The 25,886-nt window shown below is 40.5% G+C and overlaps 1 protein-coding gene across 1 annotated transcript in view; it reads left to right on the forward strand.

The window, feature by feature from the left end:
* Positions 1-3,519: 3,519 nt before the first annotated feature.
* The window catches only part of LOC109039248 (uncharacterized), a 58,912-nt gene continuing 36,545 nt past the window's right edge, over positions 3,520-25,886 (forward strand). The window contains exon 1 of the mRNA XM_019054658.2: positions 3,520-4,554. Coding sequence (XP_018910203.2) covers positions 4,449-4,554 — 106 coding nt within the window. The 5' untranslated portion in view covers positions 3,520-4,448. The remainder of the gene's footprint in view (positions 4,555-25,886) is intronic.

Consider the following 25,886-nt stretch of genomic DNA (forward strand, 5'->3'; position numbering starts at 1 on the left):
CGTCGCAGGCAGTCAACAAACGCCGGCAATTTGCGAACTCCGTACTTGTCTATTCGTCAAATTGCAATCACAATAACATCGATAGAGCAAAGGTTTCGTTAGCGAAGAAATTCGATGTACGGCCTCAGCTTGGAACGCCTTCAAATCCAGCTATACTCTCCGCTTTGCCAAGGAGTTAGTTTAGTTGCTTAACCAAACCGAACCTAACGCAGATTATTGATCACATTTCACGAACTCGCGAATGCGCTTGCTGGTACGATGCATTCAAGAAAAAGGGGATAACGTGTGTTTGAATCCGAAGCTTGATATTCACCACTTACTATCTCGTTTTTTCAGTTGAAATATTTTTAATTTGTGGATTCAACACGAATAGATTGCAGTTTGCCGGCGATTGCTAATTGCCTGCGACACATGCAAGCCACGGTGCGCGCTTTAATCTTTGAAATTTCGCTTTGTCAGACCAACCCTACAACCCGCGCTCGCGTTGCGGTTGACACAACATTCAACCAGTGTGCACCGCGAGCCTTTAATCCTGGAAGGATCGTGGAGATATTCTTGCCTTCTGTTAACTTTCCCATCATTATATCCCTCATTGCACCTCATCCACCGGTCCTGCAGACGGTTCTTTCATACTTTTTGGTGTTGATGTAACAATTTAAAATATGTGGCGGAAACCCTGATTTTCACAGCCACAAACCCCATTTCAGCGGGCCGATTATTGAAATTGATAGACAAAGCTATAGACAAAGGGGACAAAAGAGATATGGAGAGATTCTATTGGTGGAAGCGGGTGGCTGCAATGGACACAGGAGGTAGGTCATAGTAACTAACGGCAACCCACGAGAGACCCGACGGTTAGTCTATCATTTTCTCCCTTTGTCTATAGGAACCACCCATTTCAACCAATAGGATCGCTCCATACTCCCTATGTCTTCTTTGTCTATAACTTTGTCCATCACTTTCAATAATCAGTCCGCAGGTTCCGAGGAGGGAGAAACTTCGGATTGGTGGAATTCAAATTTCTTGGGGGTCAACTCCATATTCAATCCTGTGGTTCTCAACCTTGTTCGACCTAAAATAACCGAGAAGAGGGCCTTGAAAGGGTGTTCTAAGCCGTTCTATATAGAGAAAGATTTTTAAATAAAACGACTTACGTAACATTAGCCACATATTTTCCCCTACCACTCCTACTTAGCAGCGGGTTGAAATTGATAGACGAAGCTATAGACAAAGAGGACGACTTGAAAAGAAAGCGATTTTACTGGTTGAAAGGGGTGGTTGTTGTAGACTAAGGGAGAAAATAATGGGCTAATCAATGGATCTCTCACGGATTGCCCTTGGTTAATCTATTATTCTGCCATGCTGAGGAAGAACGTCGTATGATCCTCCAGATGATGCCAAGTTTCCCTCGATAAAACCCGAACTTACTTCACAAATTGTGAATATTTTTTCCCCATATTTTCAGACAATAGCGTACGCAATTTAGTCTAAAATATTTGAAAATTTCAAGGAGAGGTATGCATGAATGTCGTCAAAAATACATGCTTTATTAAGGGAAATTTGGCAACTCTTGAATGTTCATCCGGCGTGTTTCCTTCCACCAATAAAATGCTCCCTTTCTCTTTTTATCTCCTTTATCTATCGCTTAGGTCTATCAATTTCAAAAATCAACCTACAGAGCAGTCAGCCCCGGATTTGCATGTTTGCCGTTGGAAACAACGGAAAAATTGCCGTCGTTCCTAACTTTTGTGAGAAACGTGGCAGATGTGAGGGGCTTTTACCAAGAGCGGTAGGGTCCGGGGTCCTCCCTCAAAAACTTTTGACATTTTAACTGCCCACCGAAGCAAAATTAACCGTTTTTAACCCAAAAAATTCAAAAATTAAGACCTCGATTTTAACACTTTTTCCACATACTTTTGCACATTTTCGCGTCGTTATTTTGTGAGGTTTTGAATTCCAAGTATCCTGTACCTGGAAGTATCAATCACATTTAAATGAAACCAAGGCTTATGCTGCGCAATAGTTGGCGCCCTCTGTTTATTGAATAATGCATTCTCGCACGCTCTGGAATTTCATGCTACTGTTCATTGCAACTTTTCGGTCTCTATTTCTCTTTTCTTTCCTCCTTCTTGGAGCTCGGAATTTGCCGCCCCTGAAATTTTCCGCCGGGGGGCAGCTCTGCCGTGCAAAATCAGGAGGCCGTATAAAAATTTGAAAGTTGCCAAATTTCACCGGATAAAACATGTATTTCTGAAGAAAGTTTTGTTTATTTGTCCTTGAAATTTGCAGATATTTTAGATTAAACATTGAACAAAATTGTCTGCAAAATTTGGAGACAAATATTAACAATTTTCCCAATGAATTCGTTTTTCGTTGAAGGGGATATGGCAAAGTCTGGAGGCTCATACGGCGTTTTTCCTTAAGACGGCCAGGGTGGCATGAAACGTGAGAGTGAAATGAAAGATTGGAAATTTCAGTGAAATATTTCATGAAATTTCACGAGACTGTGAAACATTTCATACTTTCCAGGGGCCAGAGTATGCAACTCGCACTCGAACACACAAAAATGGTAGACATTTACAATGTTTACATTTCACGAAACATGAAAAGGAACCAGTATTTTTCAACATCTTTCATAAATTTCTGAAATTTCATGAAATATCTCACGTGAAATTCCAAGATTTTATTTTCCATGAAATTTTGCCACCCTGGCCAGGGTGGTATGAAACGTGAGAAAGGAATGAAAGATTGGAAATTTCAGTGAAATATCTGATGAAATTTCTCGAGGCTGTGAAATATTTCTTATTTTTAGGGGCCAGAGTATAAAACCCGCACTCAAATACACAAAAATAGTAAATCACAACGTATACAGGTATTTTTCAATATCTTTCGAAAATTTCTGAAATTTCGCGAAATATTTCACATGAAATTCCAAGATTTTATTTCTCATGAAATTTCAAGATTTTATTTTTCATGAAATTTTGCCGCACTCGCCAGGGTGGCATGAAACGTAAGAAAGGAATGAAAGATTGGAAATTACAGTGAAATATTTCATGAAATTTCACGCGACTGTAAACTATTTCATATTTTTCTGGGGCCGGAGTATGCAACTCCCACACAAACACGCAAAAACAGTAGAGAGTCACAATGTGTACAGGCATTCTTCAATATCTTTCAAAAATTTCCGAAATTTCATAAATTTTTCGCGTAAAATTTCAAAATTTCGAATTCCACGAAATTTCGCCACCCTGTAGAGCTGCCCCTCCTACCCCTCAGGGAAATCCACTCTGATAGCGAGCCGCATCCGCCCACGCAATTCTCTCCTAAAACAAAGATCGATCCCGGTGTGTCGATTACAGAGATGGCGCTCCCGTCGCGCCGGGGAACACTCGTGCGCCGTAACCACCGGGCACCGATTTATAACCACCTGTGACGCACCGGTTAGCCCTGCCCCCCCCCCCCCCCCCCACCTACTTGAGTTACGCGCCAAACATCTAACGAACTTAAAGCTCCCGCGGCGCGGAGCCAGTGATCCGACGGCGCTCGTCTAAATTCATCGCCTCGCCCACAGAACAGATCGCACGTTGCTTTGTTTATTTACGTTCGCAATCGCGTCTTATCGGGTGTTGATTCTTCGCTTCGAACCCACCACCCTTGACGAAAGTGTGCACTTCACTTCGAGACGAGAAACCGATTAACCGCGTCGTTTCCCCACGTCTCTGTGGTTGGTATTTTAATAGATATCTATATATACATATTATATATGCATAATATATATACATAATATATATACATATTACATACACATAATAGTTACATATTATATATAGAATAGATATAGATATTTTTCCCAATATACTCGCGAAAATCGGTCGAAATAGTTAAATTTTTCTCCTCAAAGAAGGAATAAAGTGTGGATCTTCGGAGCTCAGCTTATTGCGACATTTTAAGACTCGGTGCTCGGATTTTGTCAAAGTAGCGAAGTGTTGAAGTGTCGAGTTATCTGGATGGTGTGAAGTGTGCGCGCATAGCCGCTAATTCTGAAGTTGTATAGCCTCTCTTTCTACAATCGGAAAATCGAGCTGAATTTTCGAGGCGGCGCTTGTTGGTTTGTTTATTGTTTGTGAATCGACGTAGCAACAACCACATTTTCCGAAAACAAGACGTGGATCTCGCGGGTGTTCCAGTTTTAAGATGAGAGGCGAAGTTCGCGAGCCGTATTCGAAATTTTCGCGGAGGTGAGGAAGTGTCGGTGGAAAATCCGCGGGAAAATCGACCGGGAAACGGCGATTTGTGCGTTCGGAAGTTCAGGTGCGTGTGAATTGTCGCGCGTGTAGCAAGGCGGGAAATACGTCCAAGGATCGGCTTGGCGAGTGATGTAAGAAGAGCGATCACCTCAAGCGAGCGAATAGAAATTCCGAATCGTCGAGAGAAAAAAATTCACAAATATGTTACGTATGCAACTCAACATGGGAGCCGCCGGTTTTGCGGTTAATTTTAGGAATATTATTGTCCGAGAGTGGATGGTTCTCCTCGTTTTCGCTTGTTTTCGAGGTAAGTTTTTTTTTCTTTTTTTTCTTTTTTTTCTAGCCGGATTGGTCGATTGTCATTTTTTGTCGTCGTTTCCACTCTCGAGGTATTCTACAGTTACAGAAAAACACACTGGAAAAAAAAAACTCATTGGATCTTGAGTCCAGACTCTTGAAAACATTGACAAGAAAAAATACTCTTGATTCAATCGGATTTTTGCTTGAATCAAAACGAAATCCGCTTAAATTAAGAGGCTTGGTTCCTGATTTAAGCTAGATTCTGACTGAATCAAGAGTACTTTTTCTTGTCGATGTTTTTAAGAGTATAGACTCTAGATCCAATGTGTTTTTTTTTTCCAGTGCATCGTGTGAATACACGAAAAAAATGATATTGCTGATTTAATAATGTTGTAATTGGAAGAAGTGTCCGACATGTTTCAATGTATTTTTTACAATAAAAAAATGCTCCTTTAATCACCATCATGCTTTCCTCCGTTGTAAAATGTACATTTCAAAAATGTCGGACTTATCTTTTTTACAATTTAATTGTTAAATAACCATATATTTTTTTCCGTGCATTTCGATGCCGTCCATTTCCTTCAAATAATTTCCGAATTTTGGCGGAGGGATAGTTCCTAACTTTTTTCAAAAATTAGTATTTTATCGGGAAGAATTTGGCAACATTTGAACTTCTTAGCACGAGCTATACCGAGCACTATTCATTTGCGCAGTATACATTTTTAACCAAAAATTAAACGTAACCTGAAGGAAAGAGACATGGGATTTCCCCAGATTTCCCCCAACCGAAAAGGTCATGAAATATGTAAATATTCCTTGATCGAAAAAGTAACTCTATTTTTTTTATTTATTAATTTTGATTTATTTATCCATTTATCTATTTCTTTGTATTTATTTATTCTGATTTATTTCTTTTTTAATTTTTTTTACTCTTATTTTTTTTTTTTTTTTTGTACAGACGTTAGTTTAAGCGAGGGTTCCAAGGACAAGTTTCGGCTAAGTTCAGACTAGACACGTCGACTTGAAAAACAGAGACGAGTATTTTTCCTCTCAAAAAATGCTGCGATGAAATGAGTAGAATTTATGGCTTCGAAAGAATTGGATAAATATTTTTCATGGAGGCATAAGTCCAATAGTAGTACGTTTCATAATTGAATCGTTGGGTGGAGTAAGATATATCCACTCTCTTCCGAGTATATTGGCCCGGTCGAGACATCTGTATTTGCAGGCTTATTGTCAGTCGGACAAACAAACAACTCAAGCCGCGTCGTTTCGATTGAATATGTATTTATAATACTCTCTGCGAAAACAGTGGTGGCTTTCTCTGCATATGTCCCAGGCATTTGGCAATCGCCGGCAATATGCAGGGGCCGAATTGTATCGGCTTTTTCACACGGAGTGCAACATCCATCTATGAGTTCAAATCGCACCACCGGCCAATCAGAAGCGCTAAGCCTGACTTAAGGTGATTCGATGGAAGCCATATTTTGTGTCAGAACGGCATGCGATATATCGCATCAATTGGTTCAATTTTTTCAGCTACTCGTCATTTTTCTCCAATTTTGATATCGCAATTCTGTTGTCAGGAGACTGAAGCACTCACTTACCAATTTTAACAAAGAAATTCAACGTAATAAAGGCGTGGTTTTTTTTTAAAGAGAAAACATCGCATTCGATACTGATATCGAAACTGCACTCGAATGCGATATTTTCTCTCTAAAAGAACCACACCTTTATTACGTTGAATTTCTTTGTTAAATTTGGTAAGTGAATTCTACAGTCTCGTGACAACAGAACTGCGATCTCAAAATTGGAGAAAAATGACGAGTAGCTGAAAAAATTGAACCAATTGATCGCATGCCGTTCTGACACAAAATATGGCGTCATCGAATCATCTCAAGTGCAGTCGAGACTCGTCCTAAGTATATTTAAGTACGGTGGGAGGACCGACAAAATTCGGCCCCAAGCCACAAGTGAACAAATAGTAAAGCATACGATTCAGAAATAAAGGGTCAAGATTAGAGTGGGCACTAATAATTATTTTGACTTGAATGTGAACATGCATTTTTACTGATCTGCACACTCAGAAGAGCGTGTAGTGAAACCCGTGACCAAGGTTGGGTTCAAATCGAACACGCAACCAAACTAACTCCGTGACAAGGCGTGGAGTATCACAAAAAGTGAAGGCGCTTCACAGCCAAGATCATGATTTTGAAAGCCACTATGTACTCTTCAAATCTCTAACAGCTAAAGACTCAACATATGAGTATATGTTCAACCGCGTATTTCGGTCACGTAGATTTTTGGTTTTTCGCCTGGAACTGTGAATCTGTCGATTGTAATAATAAGAATATAATAATGATACACTTTATTCATGGGCACCTCTAGTTGGTTTCGGGCTCTTTGAAAATCTTTCACGTGTTCTGTATGACAATTTGTTAAAAAAACATATCTATGTTAAGCTTGACTTCAGGGTCGGACTGGCTCGCATCTGAGGGCGTAGACACTTGGCTGGTTAAAGGGGCGTAATGTGATATTTCCTGGTAGGGCATTCCCTACGTGGAGAGGGGTTCAGAAATTTTTGGCAAATCAGCACAAGTTTACGCTATTTTCAGTTTCAAAGTTTATTGATCGCACGGAGTAAAAATTGCAAAATTGAACGTGAAGCACAGCATTGAGAGCTAACGCTTCGCGTCGTCGCGCCTTCAATTTTTCAGATGCAGCACGGACGTCCATCAAAAAACGAATAGTTGTATCTCTGCGCCGTCGTAAACACGCATCCTTTCCCTCCCTTTTTCCATATTGTGTTTGTGTCCGTTTGTCTTATTCGTAATGGCGATTCAAGCACTACGTGAGTAATACAGCCGAAGGTAGGAGAGATGTCTTCAGGCCTTTTTTAAACTTTTCCCCGAATTAGAGCGACGCTTCATTGACAGCATAAAGCAGAGCATTGAGAGCTCACGGTTCACGTCATCGCGCCTTCAATTTTTCAGATGCAGCACGGACGTCCATCAAGTACGAATAGTTGTATCTCTGCGCCGTCGTTAACGCGCATCCTTTCCCTCGCTTTATTTCCATATTGTGTTGGTTTGGTTTTGTCTTATTTGTAATGTTGCTTCAAACTAGAGCAGAGCTTTGCGAGTTCACGACTCACGGCATCGCGCCTTACATTTTTCATATGCAATGTGGACATCCATCTTACGCGAATAGTTGTATCGCGTTTACATTTTAGATGTCTCTTATTTTTGAATTTCGAGATAAATTAAGCTTAAGTTTGCCCGAGCTATGCTATGATATGTCCAAATCAATAGTCATTTGAAAAGGAGGAAAAATATTTAAAGGTCTCTTAAGAGGTCTATAAAGGATGCGTATGTCTAAAAATCGAACCGACCATCGCTTCTAAGGGAGTTACACACAGCGAATGAAGGAGGGGGATGATAAAGCGCCTGTATGTCAAGAAGAAGGTGAAAATTTCACAGAAAATTGTTTACGCTTCAGAAAGTAGTTCTTGGACCTCTGTTTACCACTATCATGCGTTAAAGCACCTTTCTTCACTCCTAACTCTCTCTTCTTCCGTTCATTTAAGACATTTTTCTCACATATTCTCGGCCGTAATTTTTTTCTTCTTCTTATTTTGCTATCTGTAAGAGGGGCGCGTTTTCGGTGCGCAAAGGGGGCGTATCTGCCAATGGCAGATTGCCCTTATGGCCAGTCCGAGCCTGCTTGACTTTTCTATATTGGTCCTTTTTGTGATAAGCGCAGCTAGGTCAAACTGGCGAAAAAAGACAAACTCTTGAGTTTAATAGAATTTCATTCCAGAGGCGAGGCGTGAACGATCGATTATCATATCGATACTTTCCCATTTGAACTTATGGTAAAGAATCGATTATTAAGGTGATCGTCGCAAACACCCTGCTTATCGATCCTTTTCCGTAGGTTTAAATGACAGATCAATCGATATATCGCAAAACACGCTAAGCCACTGTTTCATTCATCATGAAAAAGGCATTTTTCGGAGCGTGCAAGCTGAATTTAATCTCTAAGTTTAGAGACTCGTCTCGAGCGAAACTGCTCAATACACAAGGCTCTCTGGCAGAGTCGTGGTGTGCTTTGCGATATATCGATTGTTATGCCATTTAAACCTATAGAAAAGGATCGATAAACAGGGTGTTCGCAGCGAACACCTTAATAATCGATTCTTTACCATAGGTTTAAATGGCACAACAATCGATATATCGCAATTCACGCCACGCTACTGCTCTCTGGAGCTTCGTTAATATGATGAGAGATGTGGACACGCCCAGCTTAGCGGATAACGCGACCAACTTCGAATCGCACGGTCCGAGGTTCGAGTCCCCGGAGGCCGCCAAGTCCTGAAACGAGAGAGAGAACATAACTGCATCGGCTTTCTCCGCATTTTTTTCTCTGTTCAGAACAGTTGCCAAGACATTAGCGGATTTATCACGGAAACTTTTCTGCTCCTTTATCGGATGACCTTCATCGATAGAGCCTTTTATAGTCGATGAATGTCCATCGATTTGATTGATTTCGGTCGATAAATCGACGAGTGCACCAAATTTAGGTAAAAGGGATCAGATTTTCAGCTTTTAAATTTTGAAACTACACATATTCCTTGAAATTTTGCATTCTTTGACTGGCGTTGCAAAATTGGGAGCAAGTCAGCCACTTCAATGGAGATGTTGCATGTGTGAGGAATTTGCGATTTGACCATTGATTCCTATGTAAAAGTTCGCAAGAAACACGATGGTGCCACTGGTTTTCTCTGAAATCAACTATCGAGTTTAAAAAAAGCTCTCAGAGTTAAGGCTGTAATGGAGGGGATATACCGCGCTATCCTGAGAGTCCACCTCTACATCAAAACAAAATCTCCATGCAAAGATAGGGAGCAAATACATTAGCAGGGTTGCCGTGTTTTCAGTTTTGGAGTCCTCAAATAAAGTGGCAGCCCTGTCAATGTATTTGCTCCCTATCTATGCATGGAGAGTTTGTTTTGATGTAGAGGTGGACTCTCAGGGTAGGGTGGGATATCCCCTCCATTTTGGCCTCACTTTAAGAGCTTTTTTTGAGCTTGGGAGATGATTTCAGAGAAAACCAGTGGCACCATCGTGTTTCTCGCGAATTTTAACATAAGAATCAACAGTTAAATCGCAAATTCCTCACACATGCAACATCTCCATTTTCCATAAGCACCCAGAGGACTCGACTTATTGTATTAGATCACATTTCGTCTCCTTCCGAACAAAGTATCATCAGCGCCATGCGACGTTTCCAAATTTCCGCCGCCATTTTATTTTTTTACAGAGAAATTTTTGGTGGAATATGTTTGAAAATTTCACTGATTTTTCACTGAAATTTTGTTGGCAGCACAAAAAACTTCAGTGAAATTTTCTGATAGCTTCGTTGAACAGTTTCTCTGTAAAAAAATAAAATGGCGGCGGAAATTTTAAGCGTCGCATGGCGCTCGTGATACGTTGCCCGGAAGGTGACAATGTGAGCATTAAAATTTACTCGCAACGTGAAAAAAATGGATTCGAGCGGAAATGTCGATGATCCAAATACACTGATCGTTCGATCAGAAATCGAAGCGCCCGGAGGTGTAAATTTTTTACCGAAAGGAATATGAGATCGAAAAAAAGGTAGTCGGAGGCCCGTAGGAATATTAATTTGAAGGCCATTGGTGGTTAGACAGAGAAAGCGGTGACTTGATTCAAATTATAAATACGTCGCCCTCCTGACATAAGGACTTAAATCCACCTCGTGGTGAAATCTGCCTCCCATGTAAGTCAACGCTTTCCCGAGATAATCTCGAAGTATTGTTACGTATTTTTGTATACCGAGGGACGAATAAGCCTCTTTGCGGGGAGTCCGAAAATCGACGTTGCATCGGAGGTCATATGCAGTATGCGGAAGCACCCGATCGGTTTGTTTTACCCGGCCAATGTTTACATGCATTGTGGCTGGACGTTGCCAAGTCGATGACAAAAAATTCGTAAAAAGTGGGGAATGGAGAATTTCGGAATTCAATCCCGAATCCAATCAAAGGAAATTTGGTAACGCATGAGGTTCATACGGAGTTTTTCCTCAGCACGGCAGTATATGCTTGAAATAAACTGAATTGTTTGAGTCAATTTGGCAACCTTGGAATGGAGTTACGTTTCTTCGCTCGGGAAACGAAAAATGGAGGTGTTGCATGTGTGAGGAATTTGCGATTTGACTGTTGATTCTTACGTAAAAGTTCACGAAAAACACGATGGTGCCACTGGTTTTCTCTGAAATCAACTCCCAAGCTCAAAAAAAGCTCTCAACTTGAGGTCAAAATGGAGATGATATTCCACGCTATCCTGAGAGTCCACCTCTACATCAAGACAAGCTCTCCATGCAAAGATAGGGAGCAAATACATTAGCAGGGTTGCCGTGTTTTCAGTTTTGGAGTGCCCAAATAAAGTGGCAGCCCTGTCAATGTATTTGCTCCCTATCTTTGCATGGAGAGTTTGTCTTGATGTAGAGGTGGACTCTCAGGATAGCGCGGGATATCCCCTCCATTTTGGGCTCAACTTGAGAGCTTTTTTTGAGCTTGGGAGTTGATTTCAGAGAAAACCAGTGGCACCATCGTGTTTCTCGCGAACTTTTACATAAGGGTCAACAGTCAAATCGCATAGTCCTCACACATGCAACATCTCCATTTGTCGTTTCCCGGGAGAAGGAACGTAACTCCATTCCAAGGTTGCAAAATTGACTCAAACAATTCAGTTTATTTCAAGCATATACTGCCGTGCTGAGGAAAAACTCCGTATGAACCTCATGCGTTACCGAATTTCCTCTGATAAGTCACGGATTCTCGGAAAAATTTGTATATATTGTTCTTGTAATTTTCATAGAGTTTCGTTCGCAATTTCACCTCAAGTTTCTGAAAATTTCAAGGCAAATATTCATTGTTTTCCTCTAAAATTAACATTTTATCGAAAGAAATTTGGCAACTCTCGAAAGTTGATACGGCGGTTTCCTTAGTAGGCAGTAGACTTGTGCAATTTTCGGCGAAAATTTTTCTGGTTTTTGCATCAGAGCAGAAGAAAAATCGGTGAAATTTACATTTTCGCCTGGCGAAAATGCAATTTGCGCGGAGTTTGGTGACATTGAATTATAGTTCTGTTTTCTCGAGGGGAAACGGCGACTTGGAACGAAGCTGGAATGAGTATCGAGACTCTACATTGTTATCTTACCTTCGGTTTTGAGATACGCCAGAAAAATCCCCTGTTAAGAATTAGGTAATAATATTAATTTCAGGATTGAAGCACGTCGTCGTTTTAACAATCTCTTTGCAGTAAATTGTATGAATCGCTTTAAAAATAACCCAATTCAGAAAAAAATGTGAATCCCGTTTCATCGTATATAGGAAAATTTTTTCAGTATCAAGCGCATCTTTAATTAAACCGGAATATGTAAAATAATGTAAATAATGTAAATGTAAATAATGTTAAATAGTTTAATTTATTTTTTTAAAATTATTTCTCATTAATTAATTAATTTTATTCTTTTCAAAATCGGTATTGTGGGTTCACCCATTATTGCCTCAGACCTTGAGTGTTTTCAAACGTGACAGCAAAGAAATTCTCGAATTATTCTGAATTTTCATCGTCATGGCAAGAAATTACTCTCTAGACTACCAATTTGCGATTACGCAGCAGATTACGACTTCCTGTTTGAATTTTCTCTAGTCTTCATTCTCAGTGAAAATTTGTCTTCCATCTCTATCCTCCTCACATAATATTCCTTTCCTTATTTCTTAGTGTGCCATCGCCACTCCGCACCGACACGCAATTCATGTAATTTCGCTGCCTTTCTTTATAGATCGAGGAAAAACAAATACGTGGCGGATATGTAATCTAACCAGCGCACATCCTCTGAATTCACATTTCTCGGAATTTCACACCCTCAGATTTGCGCCTGCCCCTCCCCCCCCCCCCCCCGGGGGGGGGGCGTGCTATGAAATAGGCGAGTATAATCTCGTATTCTAGCACAAAGCAACTTGTCTCGGATGTTTTAATGACTTACTAATTAAGAATTAAGTGTAAATATCATGTTACTGAGTTGATTAATATTCTCGCAAGGTTAAAATAGAATACGTGCGCATCGTTCCCCGATTAATTTTTTATTCAACTCGGTTTCCTCAACATTTATAAATACCTCTAATTTTGCCACGGTTGATGGTTGTAAGTGCGAAGACACTCCAATCTGCTGATCTCAGACGCAGATGATGTTTGCTTTTATCCGCTGTATGTTTTATTTTTTGAGGACACTGGGGAAAAAAACACGTTGGATCTAGAGTCCAGACTCTTGAAAACATCGACAAGAAAAAATACTCTTGATTCACTTGAGATTTTTGCTTAAATCAAAAGGAAATCCGCTCAAATTAAGAGGCTTGGTTCTTGATTTAAGCTAAAATCCGATTGAATCAAGAGCATTTTTCTTGTCGATGTTTTTAAGAGTCCGGACTCTAGATCCAATGTGTTTTATTTCCAGGGGACGAAAAAAATTTGATCGAAGAAAATACAAAGCACTGGAAAAAAACCACATTGGATCTAGCGTCCAGACTCTTAAAAACATCGACAAGAAAAAATACTTTTGATTCAATCGACGTGATTCGATCGACACCGATTCGATCGACAGTCCAAAAGACCCGATCAATCACCCAAAGACGACCAAACCTCACAACCACACACCTCACAAAACACGCGACCATACTCAATAAGCCATTATCTCCGTCTGCCGTAAGAAATATTGCTCCAGTCGCGGGGGCAGCATCATTACGAAACCCACGAAGATGTGCTTCAAGATCATTCACATGAGTAGATCATCAATTATTAATGTAGGTGCAAGTCAACGCACCATTATCGAAAGGACAATTTTAGGGAATCGACAAGATGTGATAGCGTCGGAGAGTGCGAAAAAAATTCATGTATTCGTAACCAACACACAGTGGATCGAGTCAATACTGGAAAATAAAATTGCTTGGATCTTGAGTCCAGACTCTTAACAACATCGACAAGAAAAAATACTCTTGATTCAATACGATTTTTTTCTTGAATCGAGGAGCCGCGCCTCTTGATCTAGGCGGATTTCCTTCTGATTCAAGCAAAATTTCCGATTGAATCAAGAGTATTTTTTCTTGACAGTGTTTTTAAGAGTCTGGACTCTAGATCCAAGTTATTTTTTTTCCAGCGATACGGAGAGAAGAATAATGGATTAATCGCTATTACTCACTGGGAAAAAAGTCTCTTGGATCTTGAGTCCAGACTCTTAACAACATCGACAAGAAAAAATACTCTTGATTCAATAGATTTTTTTCTTGAATCGAGGAGCCGAGCCTCTTGATCTAGGCGGATTTCCTTTTGATTCAAGCAAAAATTCCGATTGAATCAAGAGTATTTTTTCTTGTCAATGTTTTTAAGAGTCTGGACTCTAGATCCAAGCTACTTTTCCAGTGTAGGAGAGGTCGGACAAAATTTGGAAACTTTAAACGCTTATAACTCCGTCTGTACAAAACTGTGAGGTTCTGAAAGTGGCTTCATTGGCTTCCTCGTGAAATCTGCTGGTAGTACGCCTTGATCTATAAACTGTGACGAATAAAACATCAAAATTCGCAGTTTTTGTCGAAAATTTCATGTCCGACCTCTCTAATCGACTGGTTCCTCCGTGCGACTTCTCAATCATGACGCATGAAACAAGTCCGATTTTATTGTCCGTCTCGGCTTAATTTTCCACATTATCGACGAGACGGAACATCCTGTTATATCGGGCAGTTTAAAATATGCACTTCGAGGATGCTCTGGCGGAATGTCTCGTTTTGAGCCGGATGATTAGGTGAGACTCAGAATAACCATAATGGTGTTATCTCATGAATAATGGAATCGGCTCGTGCGAAAGCGTCCAATATCCAATATAAAGTATCAGAATTTGGGTGGACGATTTCGTTGTAACGGACAGACACAGGATGGTTCATGATGTTAGGAATGTCGAGCAATTTTATGGAAAATCCCCTGAGTATAATTAAAGGTTTTTACTAAAGAGATCTAGAGTACCTGTAGGTATAGCGAGAGTATGGACAGATCGCTTCATGGAGGGCTTAGGGCCCAAAAGTGCAGCCACCCTTCTAACCAACTTCTAACGCACAAAATTTCACTGCCAGTCTGTAGATTCCAATTCTAACGAAGATGGCAAAGAAAGTACATAAATGAGCGTTCTTCTACAAAAATGAGTAAATTTATGCAAAAACTATGTCAAATACGTGCTTTATAAACGATGGTTCGTAACAATTGTATTAATAAATTGCTCTGGATAATTGAAATTCATAGTTTGGCTGCATTTCTGGGCCCTATCTTTATTCGCGGAGGCATCGGTGAAGGCCTGATGGATTTTCGGAGTTTCACATCTGTCTATACTCTCTATACAGGTACTCTAAAGCGTTCGATCTTATTCATGAGTGTCGTGGGCAAGAGAAACCACTGCAACTATATTGGACAGCGGAAATTTTAACACAAACCGATTCAATTTCGGTAAATCGGTCTCTGAAGTGGCTTAGTGAAGTGCAAACAGCATGATTGAAGTTCACGTAATTTTTTTAGTTTATTTAAAAAATTAATGCTTTAAATTAATGGGAAACCGAGTGATCGTGGCTGTAATGCGACAAGCAACTATTACTGCTCCCAAGCCGCCCACATTGCCTATCTCGACATTGAAGGCGAACTGATCGGAACGAGTGAGAAACAATGAGAGTGGAGTAATAATCGCGGCTACAGGTACGAATAAACCGAGTTATCGTTGCCGAACTTTTTACTAATCCCAAGCCACTTAAATGGCGAAACGAGATATTGAAGGCGAACTGGTCAGGACGAGTGAGGAACAATGTGAGTAGAGTATTGATGCTTAAATGCCACGAATGATACAGGGAATCGACATACCCTGGTAAAAATTGGCGATAGAAGCTGCGTTTCAAAAGACCATAGGAATTCTTATAGCCACTGAAGAAGGCGATAGAAAATCATATGGCTGGCTGTAGAAAGTGGAAAAAATCATACGGCCGGGCTACACGAAGCGATAAAAAATTATACAGCCGGGCTATAGTTCCTGTCGCCGGGCTTTACACTTTATCGCAGCGCTGTTGTTTTTCGCCATCGGCTATAAAAGGCTATAAGAAATTGTGTAGAAATTTGTGTGCTATGTAAATCCGCAAGTTTGTACGGAATCATCATAATATTTACAAAACGCACATTATATTTTCCTTCACTGCATATTTGTTTTCATCAATTAAAATGAGAATAATCCATACAGAGTGTGCAAACATTTCAAAGTCATGAGTTGAACAACGCTGACTCCGCGAGATTAAATATTAGAGCCCAACACAAAGCGGAGCGGCGGCGCACTGGCGCCTACAAACCTAACAGGGATACTTCACGCATTGCGCCGTGCGTGAAGTATCCATGTTAGGTTTGTAGGCGCCAATGCGCGGTTCGCACTGGCTGCCCGCCCGCCGCGCTGCGCCGCAGCGTACCATGGCGCTTGAAGCAACTATTTCACACCAGAGGTATTGCACAGTATCGTACGAAATTGAAGGCGCTCCAACATATTAGGAATGGCAGGCATCCTTCAAAAGTACGGAGCTTCCCTCGCAAAATAAATCAGGATACTGCGGCCCAAAAAGAGAGCGGTAGTCCAAAAACTCACTAGGTCCTAGCATCCGTAATAAGTAACGGATAGCATACACTTTATCGTCAGGCTGTTCCTTAATCGTCATCGGCTATAAAAGGCTATAAGAGATTGTCTTGCCGGCTATAGAAGCTATTGGAAATTTTACAGTCGGCTGTAGGTCTATGGTATTTTTGAACACAGATTTTACTGCCAATTTTTACCAGGGTAATTATTTAGTCCTATTAACGAGGTTCTAAAGGCCTCATACGCTACGCACAGTAAATCGAGTCAATCAGAGAGGTCGGACAAGAAATTTTTGAATAAAACTGCAAATTTATATGTTTATTTCGTCAAATTTTAAATTTTCAGGGGTGATTCTTGAGGAAAATTTTATGAGAGAACCAATGAGACCATTTTTAAGACCACGAAATTTGGTAAAAACGGAGTTATAAACTTTTAAAGTTTCCAAATTTTGTCCGACCTTTTCTATTGACTCAATCCACTGTGCGACGGTGGAGCCTCTGAGACCTCAAAAATATAGCATTAAAAGATTTAAGCGGGACCTTGGAAAGAATGAAAGGACCCCCCCCCCCCCTTAATGGGCCCCCAAAATCATGATCGCATCTTACATTTTCCGATGCCACACGGAAAAAAATTAAATTGCTGATTCAACAATTCAATTGCTAAAAACAATGAGTGCACAGTGCAATGTTTCAATGTAGATTTTACAACAAAAAAATGCTACTTTAACCACCCCCGTGGATAAATTGGATTACAATGTGGTTAAAGTAGCATTTTTTTGTTGTAAAATCTGCGTTGAAACATTGCACTCACTGTTTTTAGCAATTGAATTGTTGAATCAGCATTTTTTTTTCCGTTCAGCTAGCTCCTGTTCTCGTTCAGATGTCATTAATTCTTAGTTTTAACTTCAATTGTTTAATTTCTTGTTCTAGTTATCTTTTGAACTTTGCGGAGTAAATTTTCAGGTTCTTTACAGCATGCAGCCAATCATTGCGTGTAGTTAAAGTGCCGGAAGAGCAAGGATCCGTTAAAAATATTACAAGGATTCGAGGAGAGAAACGGAGCTTTGACATCACAGACACAAGAGCAAAGATTCATTGATCACCCATCTCTTTCCCTCCGTTCTCATTTACCAAGCATTTATCATTTCGAAGAATCGTTATTCTGCACGAAAAGTATTTTATTTTCCCGATGCTGTGCCTCATTTGGACCGCGTTTAGCAGAAAGGAACCAAGCCACATTAGCTTCTACCAAAAGCTGAGCAATTTAATTTTTTAAAGAGAACGTCTGTGCGGATTCCTTTGAAAATTTTAAGGACTTTGCTTTGTACTTTGCAGAAAATTCACTGAAATTTGCACCAAAATCCGCAGAACCGTTTGGTTTGGTTACTTTTTGCTCGACGCGGTCCAAATGTGCCTGTTAGTAACTATAACGCGATGAGGCCATCATAACGCATACCTACATCTCCGTGTGTCGCAATAGGGAGCTGAACATTGTCTTCAGTATACCAACTTCATTCATGACTAATTATAAGGTAGGAGACCACTTTGCGGACCCAGAAACTCTGTTTTCGGTTGACTTAACTGGTATATCTGGTGATACCAACTAATAATTTTACTAATGATGCCATTTTAGCTGGAGAAGGAGAGTATGGATTCGATCGACATGAATAGATCGAAAAACAAAAACATTACGTTGGTATGACGTCTTAATGATAAATAATACGTCATCAGCACTGATCGAAGTTTAATGAATATTTTTTCCGAAAATTAAGCTCTGAAGAGTGTGATTATCATTCATTAGCCGATAATACGTTTTTCTCTTGATCGGGTTTGTTTACATAGGGCAAACTTTGGAGCTCCATGATAGCCTAAAACTGAAGACCAATCAGAGAGCGGCACAGAGATGGCAATACTCTCTCATATACAGGTACTCTAGTGACAAATGGGCGTATTTCTGCCAACAGAACTATGTGCATTAAGACATGAGCCCTGAGATCCATGATGATATATGCATAAAAGGGCTCACGTCATAATGCACATAGTTCCGTTCGGCAGAAATACGTCCAAATGAACATGAGGGTGGCGGCAACAGGGCAAGGAGCTGGCCGAGTGACTCACTGACTTGCCTTTGGTATTGGTTCCTCGACATGGAATCGGTGGGTTGGTGTTATTTAACTTTAATCGGAGAACTCAGATGAGATGAGAGGTGCGCGCCACCTTCACTTTCTACGCAGTCGCAACAGTGCGCCGCGCCGCTCACCTGCCTGATCGTGAACAATGGACGATCAAAACTCATCATTTTAAAAATTTGACGTATTTATACTAAAAGGAACTATAATTTTTTGATTATTATTATTTAAGCATGGCCTGAGTCGCAATTATTGCATATTATTTTTGTAAATTCGGCCAATAGTCAACTTTTGTTTTCGCATAGAAATTTTTCATATCCAACTTCTGAATTGACCGCTAGATAAGGTGCCAATTTAAGCATTATTCAGCCCCGTGGCGTAGGACATGCGTTGAGTGCGAACTTGTTCTCGATAAAGGTAAACATTGGCGCAATTTAAGTCCGCATTGTGTAAGATCGCGAATATCACCGCGGTTGCCAGGTGACCACGAAAGAGCACAATTTTCCCCGGTAGGATCCGTGCGGATCGACAACCTTTGGGCAGATGGTCTTCGATTCCTCGACTTGTTTCGCGGTGATTTTTTCCGCACGGAGGTTGAAATACAAGTTAGACCAGCTCCGGCCCTCCTGGTGCTCCGGGAGGGGACGAGGGAATCTGCCGAGATGTGGGCCCCGGAGCGGGTTGGTTATACTTCCTTAAAAGCGCATGCACCGTTCGAAATCTGAGTTAAATTGCCGCCAGAATTATTCAGTTTGGGGAAGATCGCACTTAGATGCTACGCATTCCAGTATACACCGAAAAAAAAAATTCTGGGCGTTTTTACCAGGTCCGTTGGTACCTTTAGCATCTCACTTTTTTTACCAATTATTGGTAATTTTACCAAGACAGACTGGTAAGCTTACCTAAAAACCGGTATTTTTACTATTTTTTCAGGTAAGAATACCACTTTTATTGGTAATCAATTCCCGGTAACTTTGCCATTTTATCTCGGTAATTCTACCACAGTCGATAAAAAATATTGGCGTTTTTACCAAGGTCCAGTAAAATTACCGAGAAAGTTCAATAATTTTACCAGGAAAAAACTGGGATCAAATAGAACCCTGAATTCTTGGTAATTTTACCCTTTTCTTAGTAAATACACCGAGATTTTTTTTCCAGTGATACGCCAACAATGGATCAGCTGCGTTAGTCACAGAGCTGTTTTCATATGATCTTATGACATTACTGTATTACCCCGGTATCCGCGACCCCGGTATCCGCGACCCCGGTATCCGCGACCCCGGTATCCGCGACCCCGGTATCCGCGACCCCGCCATCCGCGGATTCGCTTATCCACGATCGAATTTTTGCGGCATTACTCCAATATTCGCGATCGGGGAAGAGAATCTTGGCAACCATGAATGAATTGATTGTGGAAAGGTTGTTGGAAGTGAAGCATCAATTGATAAAGTTTTCCTTTTCCTGACCCTACTTAATTATTTTATTTCAAATCATTCAAATTCATTTGTTTTCTTGAAAAATTTCCGTGATATTGAACGGTTCAACCTTTTCAAGTTTCGAATTTCGATTGGAATTAAAAAGGAAATGTCTAAGAAACGTTCACGAGACGATATGGAGGTTATAGAAAATACCACCCCAAAATCTGTCCAAAACGTTGGTGAGGAAGCACTTCGTATCGATCCGCACATGGAAAGGACACTAAATTTCCAACGAGGCCTCAGCAGTCTACTTATTCCATACATTGAAATACAAAAAGATCTACGGCGTAAAATGAAACAGCCAACTCCAGTGACTTTCTTCCGCAAACCATAGGTGAATGTAAGCATTTTTCATTTGACATGTCCCCTAACCCTTCATTTTCCATAGGACCAATGCCCCCGTATCCGCGAATTCGGTAACCGCGGGGTTTTCGCGGAACGTAACCCTCGCGGAAACCGGGGTATTACAGCACTAGGGCGCTAGGCCCCCTGGCCGCTACGCGGCCCAACCCCCAAAGGACGCTTCGCGTTCTCTTAAGCCCGCGTCGACAAAAGAACGACCCCAAAAAATGGAAAGATTTTCATACCCGACTCTTCTTCTAATAAAATAATTTTTCATGTTCTAATAAAATCATTTTTAAGACGCTCGATGAACGGGGTGAGGAAGGGGAGTAAGAAGAGTAAGAAGCGGCCTTTGGGGGCGCTTAGCGTCCCGGGGGTTGGGCCACGTAGTGGCTAGGGGGCGGACCCCCTATGTTCTTCTAATATCTGTTATACGTTTATACTTTTAACGTTACGATAAACACTTATATCTGTCTTGGACGGGGGGAAAAAAAAAATTGGCTTTCCTCAATAGTTTTCTGATTGAGTTAAAAAAAACTCATGTCGCGTCAAGCGCCAAGAAAGCTCGTGATTACGTCGGGTAAACTTTCAGTGGTGCAAAAATTAATTCATAGAAAAATTAATCAGGACAAGTAAGCTTTCGTTATCATCACTACAATGGAAATGAATTCACGCTTGAACGTTAACCCTTAAATACGTCTAGGTACTTCATCTATTTGGCAAGCATGGCTGTTGAGCTCTCCGTCTATATGGAGCTAATTCAATGAACTAACTAAACGATATCGACTCAAGCAAGCGTAGCTTGAAGTTTGCACGTACCTGCAGGGCCTAACATTCATGTTACAATGCCTTAACTTTGTAACTTGATTACAGAGCCAAAAGCGTGTAACGTTCTTTGGGCGCTCGGCAGTGGCGTGGCGTGAATTGCGATGTATCGATTGTTATGCCATTTGAAGCTAAGGTAAAGAATCGATTATTAAGGTGTTCGCTGCGAACACCCGATAGAGCTTCATAAAGCTGGTTCAGATGTTTTACATTTAATTATTCTAATTTTCACGATCAATCTACAATACCCCATGTTCATACAAAACATCAAATATTATAGAGTTTCACATGAACAACACCATTTTGTAATGAAGGTGATGAAAAGAACCAAGGTGTCGTGGTAAAACATTTTTCAATTACTTTTTTACTTTTATTTACTGATTTACTTTTTTTCGTAATTATAAAATTTTTAAACCCAGCACCTTGGTTCTTTTCCTTCTTTTTTGGCCTTTTTGACTCAAATCTTACTACACGGAGAAAAACACCTCGTGCATGGGACCTGAAGTTTAGGTCATATGGATCTCTGAAGTTTTCAGATTGAGCGTCTGAACACTTAAAGTCTAGCTGTCGAGGTTCGGATCACTTATCTGAAACTTCAGTTTTTACATCTGAAGTACCTACTTCGGTTTTCACATCCGATGTACTTCAGATGTAAGAACTGAAGTTTCAGATGTCAGACTTGAACTTCGGCAGCTAGACCTTAAGTGTTCAGATGCTCAATCCGAAAACTTCAGTGATCCATATGACCTAAACTTCGGGTCCCACGCACGAAGTTTTTTTCTCCGTGTAATATTGGTGATAAAAAGAACCAAGGTGTTGTATGGTTAAAACAATTTTAATTACTTTTTTAGGTACTTTTTTGGTAATTATAAAATTGTCAACCACAGCACCTTGGTTCTTTTTATCACCAATATTAGTAAGATTCGAGTCAAAAAGCCAAAAAAGAGGAGACATGTTCGCGATGCCTATCGACTTAGCTTGGCAACGCCCCTGGACGGGCTTGCTCCATACCTTACCATTGACCGAGCGTGCGGCACTGCGGCCACGGCCTGGTTGAGGCACCTAATTACGTCGAGATGACATCACAGATCTAAGATATCTAAGACATCCGAACCATACATGTTACGCAGCGCAGCCCAGACCTTCACCGCTTCACGCAATGGGTTTCCCTGAATTTCAAATGAAAAACCAATGGGGGAGGGCATACCGGCGCACAGTGGATCAAGTCAATAGGAGAAAAATGAAATATGATAGATGCTCTGCAGCCCGTGACAAGATATACAATAAAAAAAACAATTTAAAAAGCGGGTGACAAGGCTAAAATTTCACATACACAAAACCAAAACGTTTCGGCTGAAAATTCAGCCATCCTCAGTTGGATAGATCAAAATAAAAATGGTTAACAATCTAAAATTGTACCTGATAAGTACCTCTCAATTGGGAATGTTGTTATTATGACAGAAATTTTGATAAAATAGTCAAGAAATATTCCTATTATTCAATAGGAGAGGTCGGACAAAAATTGGAAACTTCAAAAGCTTATAACTCCGTTTACACAAAATTTTGAGGTTCTAAAAGAGGTTCCATCGGTTCCCTCGTAAAATTTTTCTCACGAATCACCCCTCAAAGTTTGAAATGTGACGAAATATACATCAAAATTTGCAGTTTTACCAAAAATATGTATGTCCGATCTCTCTAATTGACTCGACCCACTGTGAGGACCAAATCAATAGGAGAAGTCGGACACGAATTTTTTACTAGAATTGTTAATTTATGTTTATTTCGTCAAATTTTAAATTTTCGGGGGTGATTCTTGAGGAAGTATTTACGAGAGAACCAATGGCACAATTTTTAAGACCACGAAATTTGGTAAAATCGGAGTTATAAGCTTTTAAAGTTTCAAATTTCGTCCGACCTCTCCCATTGACGCGATCCACTGGGCGGGGTCGTAAGAAAGAACGTCGTATAAATAAACGGCGTTTGCTAAATTTCCTTTGGGAAAATCCTGAATGTAAGAAGAAGCAATTAATGCCACGTGTATCAGGATGAACCTCTAGACTCAGAATTGTCTTCCATGGGCTAAAATAGGACTTTTTCCCCCATATTTCCTTAAAATGTCCCCCGTCGAAACAATGTCCAATTTTTGGGATAATCTTAGTTTTTTTTCTATTTTTTGGCAACCGATATGAGCCAAACTTATGAAAAACGACCAGTTCTCCAAATTTTACAGCAGCAAATTCAGTCAAGGCCACTAAAGTACTGAAATAATATCAAGTACACGGGGATTTTAGTGGCCGAATGGAGGGAACACAAAAATATCGGATTGAAAAATCTAAAACTCCATGGCATCCCTTCTTAACTCGCGGTTTCGTTATTTTTTAGACAACTCATTTTGACACTGGAAATAATAGATTTTACTTACTCTTATGAGTTTTGGTCAATAATCATCGTTAAATTCAGAGAAAATGGTGATTTTACAAAAAATTAGGGGCCGTAACTTCGTCTAGCAGTTTATTTTTTTTTTAAAAAAAAACTTGACTGAAAAAAGTAGTTTTATTGTGAACCATAGAATACATTTTCCCAGACTGACGATTCAACCTTGGGATACCATACATTTTTCCTCTAAACTTTGAAATACGCTGTAGTAGTTTGCTAATAAAATTTGAAAAATTCAAATAAAAACTCGCATACATTTTCAAGAAAATTCGGTTCACATCGGCAACAATTTCGTGACGCAACGTCTGAAAGTTCATACCGCGCGATGTTTTTTAGGACGTTAACATAGGCAGGTAACCATGAATATAAATAATGTGTTGTGCCTAGACGGATGAAATATCCTGTATGAAAAATCCACGATGATATAGGAGGAAAGAAATGCGCAAAAAATTGTGTTTTTTTCTTCTCATTCTCAGTCTGTTCGTCACGAGAGCACTGCCTAGCTTCCGCTCTGACGCACGTAGCAGCAAAATGTCTATAGTCGGCACGCAGAATTTAGGACGGGGAGAGAATTTGTTTCTGACAGGACAGCGTGTCTCTTAATCCATAGTTAGAGGATCGGCAATGGGAATGCGTTAGTATTCAGAACAGGATCATAGGGCAACTTTAGGTGTTGGAAGCAGGCCCGCCACAAGGGGGGGGGGGGGATACTGGGTCCCTGGTTCTAGGTGGTGCCACTGGTGAAAAACCACTATACGAATTCACACATAACCCTTGTCTTGTAACGAAAAGTGGAAAATTTACCCTAAATATTTCGCAAAAGGTGAATAAATTTTCAAAAACATGCTGGGGCACTGTAGAATTTGTCTTATTTCTTTAAAGATTTCTATTTGTTTTCAAGATTTTTAGTATAGATTAATATTTTTAGTAACTGCGTTTCATTTTCTTCGGTCGTCAGATGCTGAGAGTCTCCAGTCTGGGCATCCTCGACTTCAATGGCTCAACTTCCTTGCCATAGACGTACGAAAGGGAAATTCAGGGAGGCTTGGACCCCCGTAGAATTGAAAATAGTATCATCTGCCCCCCTCCCCCGAAAAAAAATTTCAGATGTTTTGAATGCAACAATCCGAAAGTATTTTGTGCTAAAAGTAAAAAAGAGGCGTAATTATTCTGCAGAAACTGATGTCATGTGAGCTTCAAAATGCGTGCAAATAGATTTAAAATTTTAAAAATTTTCCGGGGGAGGCCCCCCGACCCCCCCCCCCCCCCCTGTGCTGAGGGCCCGGGACTTAAAACTGGTACTAGGGCCCGAGATAGGATGTGGCGGGCCTGGTTGGAAGCATAGTATCATACAGCGGTAGCTCTTTAATCCAGCGTGCCTGAAAATTTCATGAAAAAAATACCCGAAAATTTGACCAAAAATGAATAGTATTATAACATTTATTTTTGGTCAAATCGGGTATTTTTCGAACCAGAGGTCATCTGGTACATTGCACTTCTTAATTTCTTTTCTCGTTTTCATTTTGCAAAAATAAAAGCTTTGAATCAATTGAGATCTCAGTTAGAGCAGTAGTTCTTTAGAGCAGTTCGCGCAATTGTTTGTTTATTCAGGTTAGGTCTCTTTCCGAGCAAATCTGACCGACGGCCACCATGAAAAACTGCGCGCATGCGCGGTAAATTTGAAAAAAAACATGAAACTACGCAACTTGCGCGCTAAGGAGTGGTATTCAGACTTTTTTAATCTGCCCAACGTGATTTTCGAACGAATTTACCGCTAGAAACTGTATTCGGGTTTCTGTATCTCTTGCGTGCAACGGACCCCACGGCCGGATTAAGGGGGTGGCCACATGTGCCGTGGCCCATGGCGGCAAATCTAGAGGGCGGCAAAATTTGCAATTTTTTGAAGTGTAGGTATAAAAAAATATCGGATTAATAAAAACAAAACTACAAACGAGAAAAGACGACAAAATCTCTCATTTTCTGAGAATATAGAAATTTCTAATTTTGCGGTCTATTAGTGATAAAAGAGACAGCGCACCTTCAATAAGTTGAGTTAAGAGAGAGAACCAAACACGCAATTTGGCCTGAAACGGCGCGACTTAGAGAGAAATGATAACGAGGACTTGAGATGAAAAGGAGAAGCCCTCGGCGCGGCGATCGGCATGTAACGCATACTAGCGCCTACAAGACTGCACGAATACTTCACGCATTGCATCAAACACAGTGCGGTCAGCGTGAAACATATGGCGCCTACAAGACTGCGTGAATACTTCACGCATTGCGCCAAACACGGTGCGGTCTGCGCGGCGCGCGGCGGCGGAAATTAAAATCAGTAAACAACATTCATGTTTGTTCTTTCATAATTTTTTTGTTCATTTCTTATGAAAGAAAGGCCTTGTC

This window comes from Bemisia tabaci, chromosome 9 (genome assembly GCF_918797505.1).
Source record: "Bemisia tabaci chromosome 9, PGI_BMITA_v3".
Taxonomy (NCBI): Eukaryota; Metazoa; Arthropoda; class Insecta; order Hemiptera; family Aleyrodidae; genus Bemisia; species Bemisia tabaci.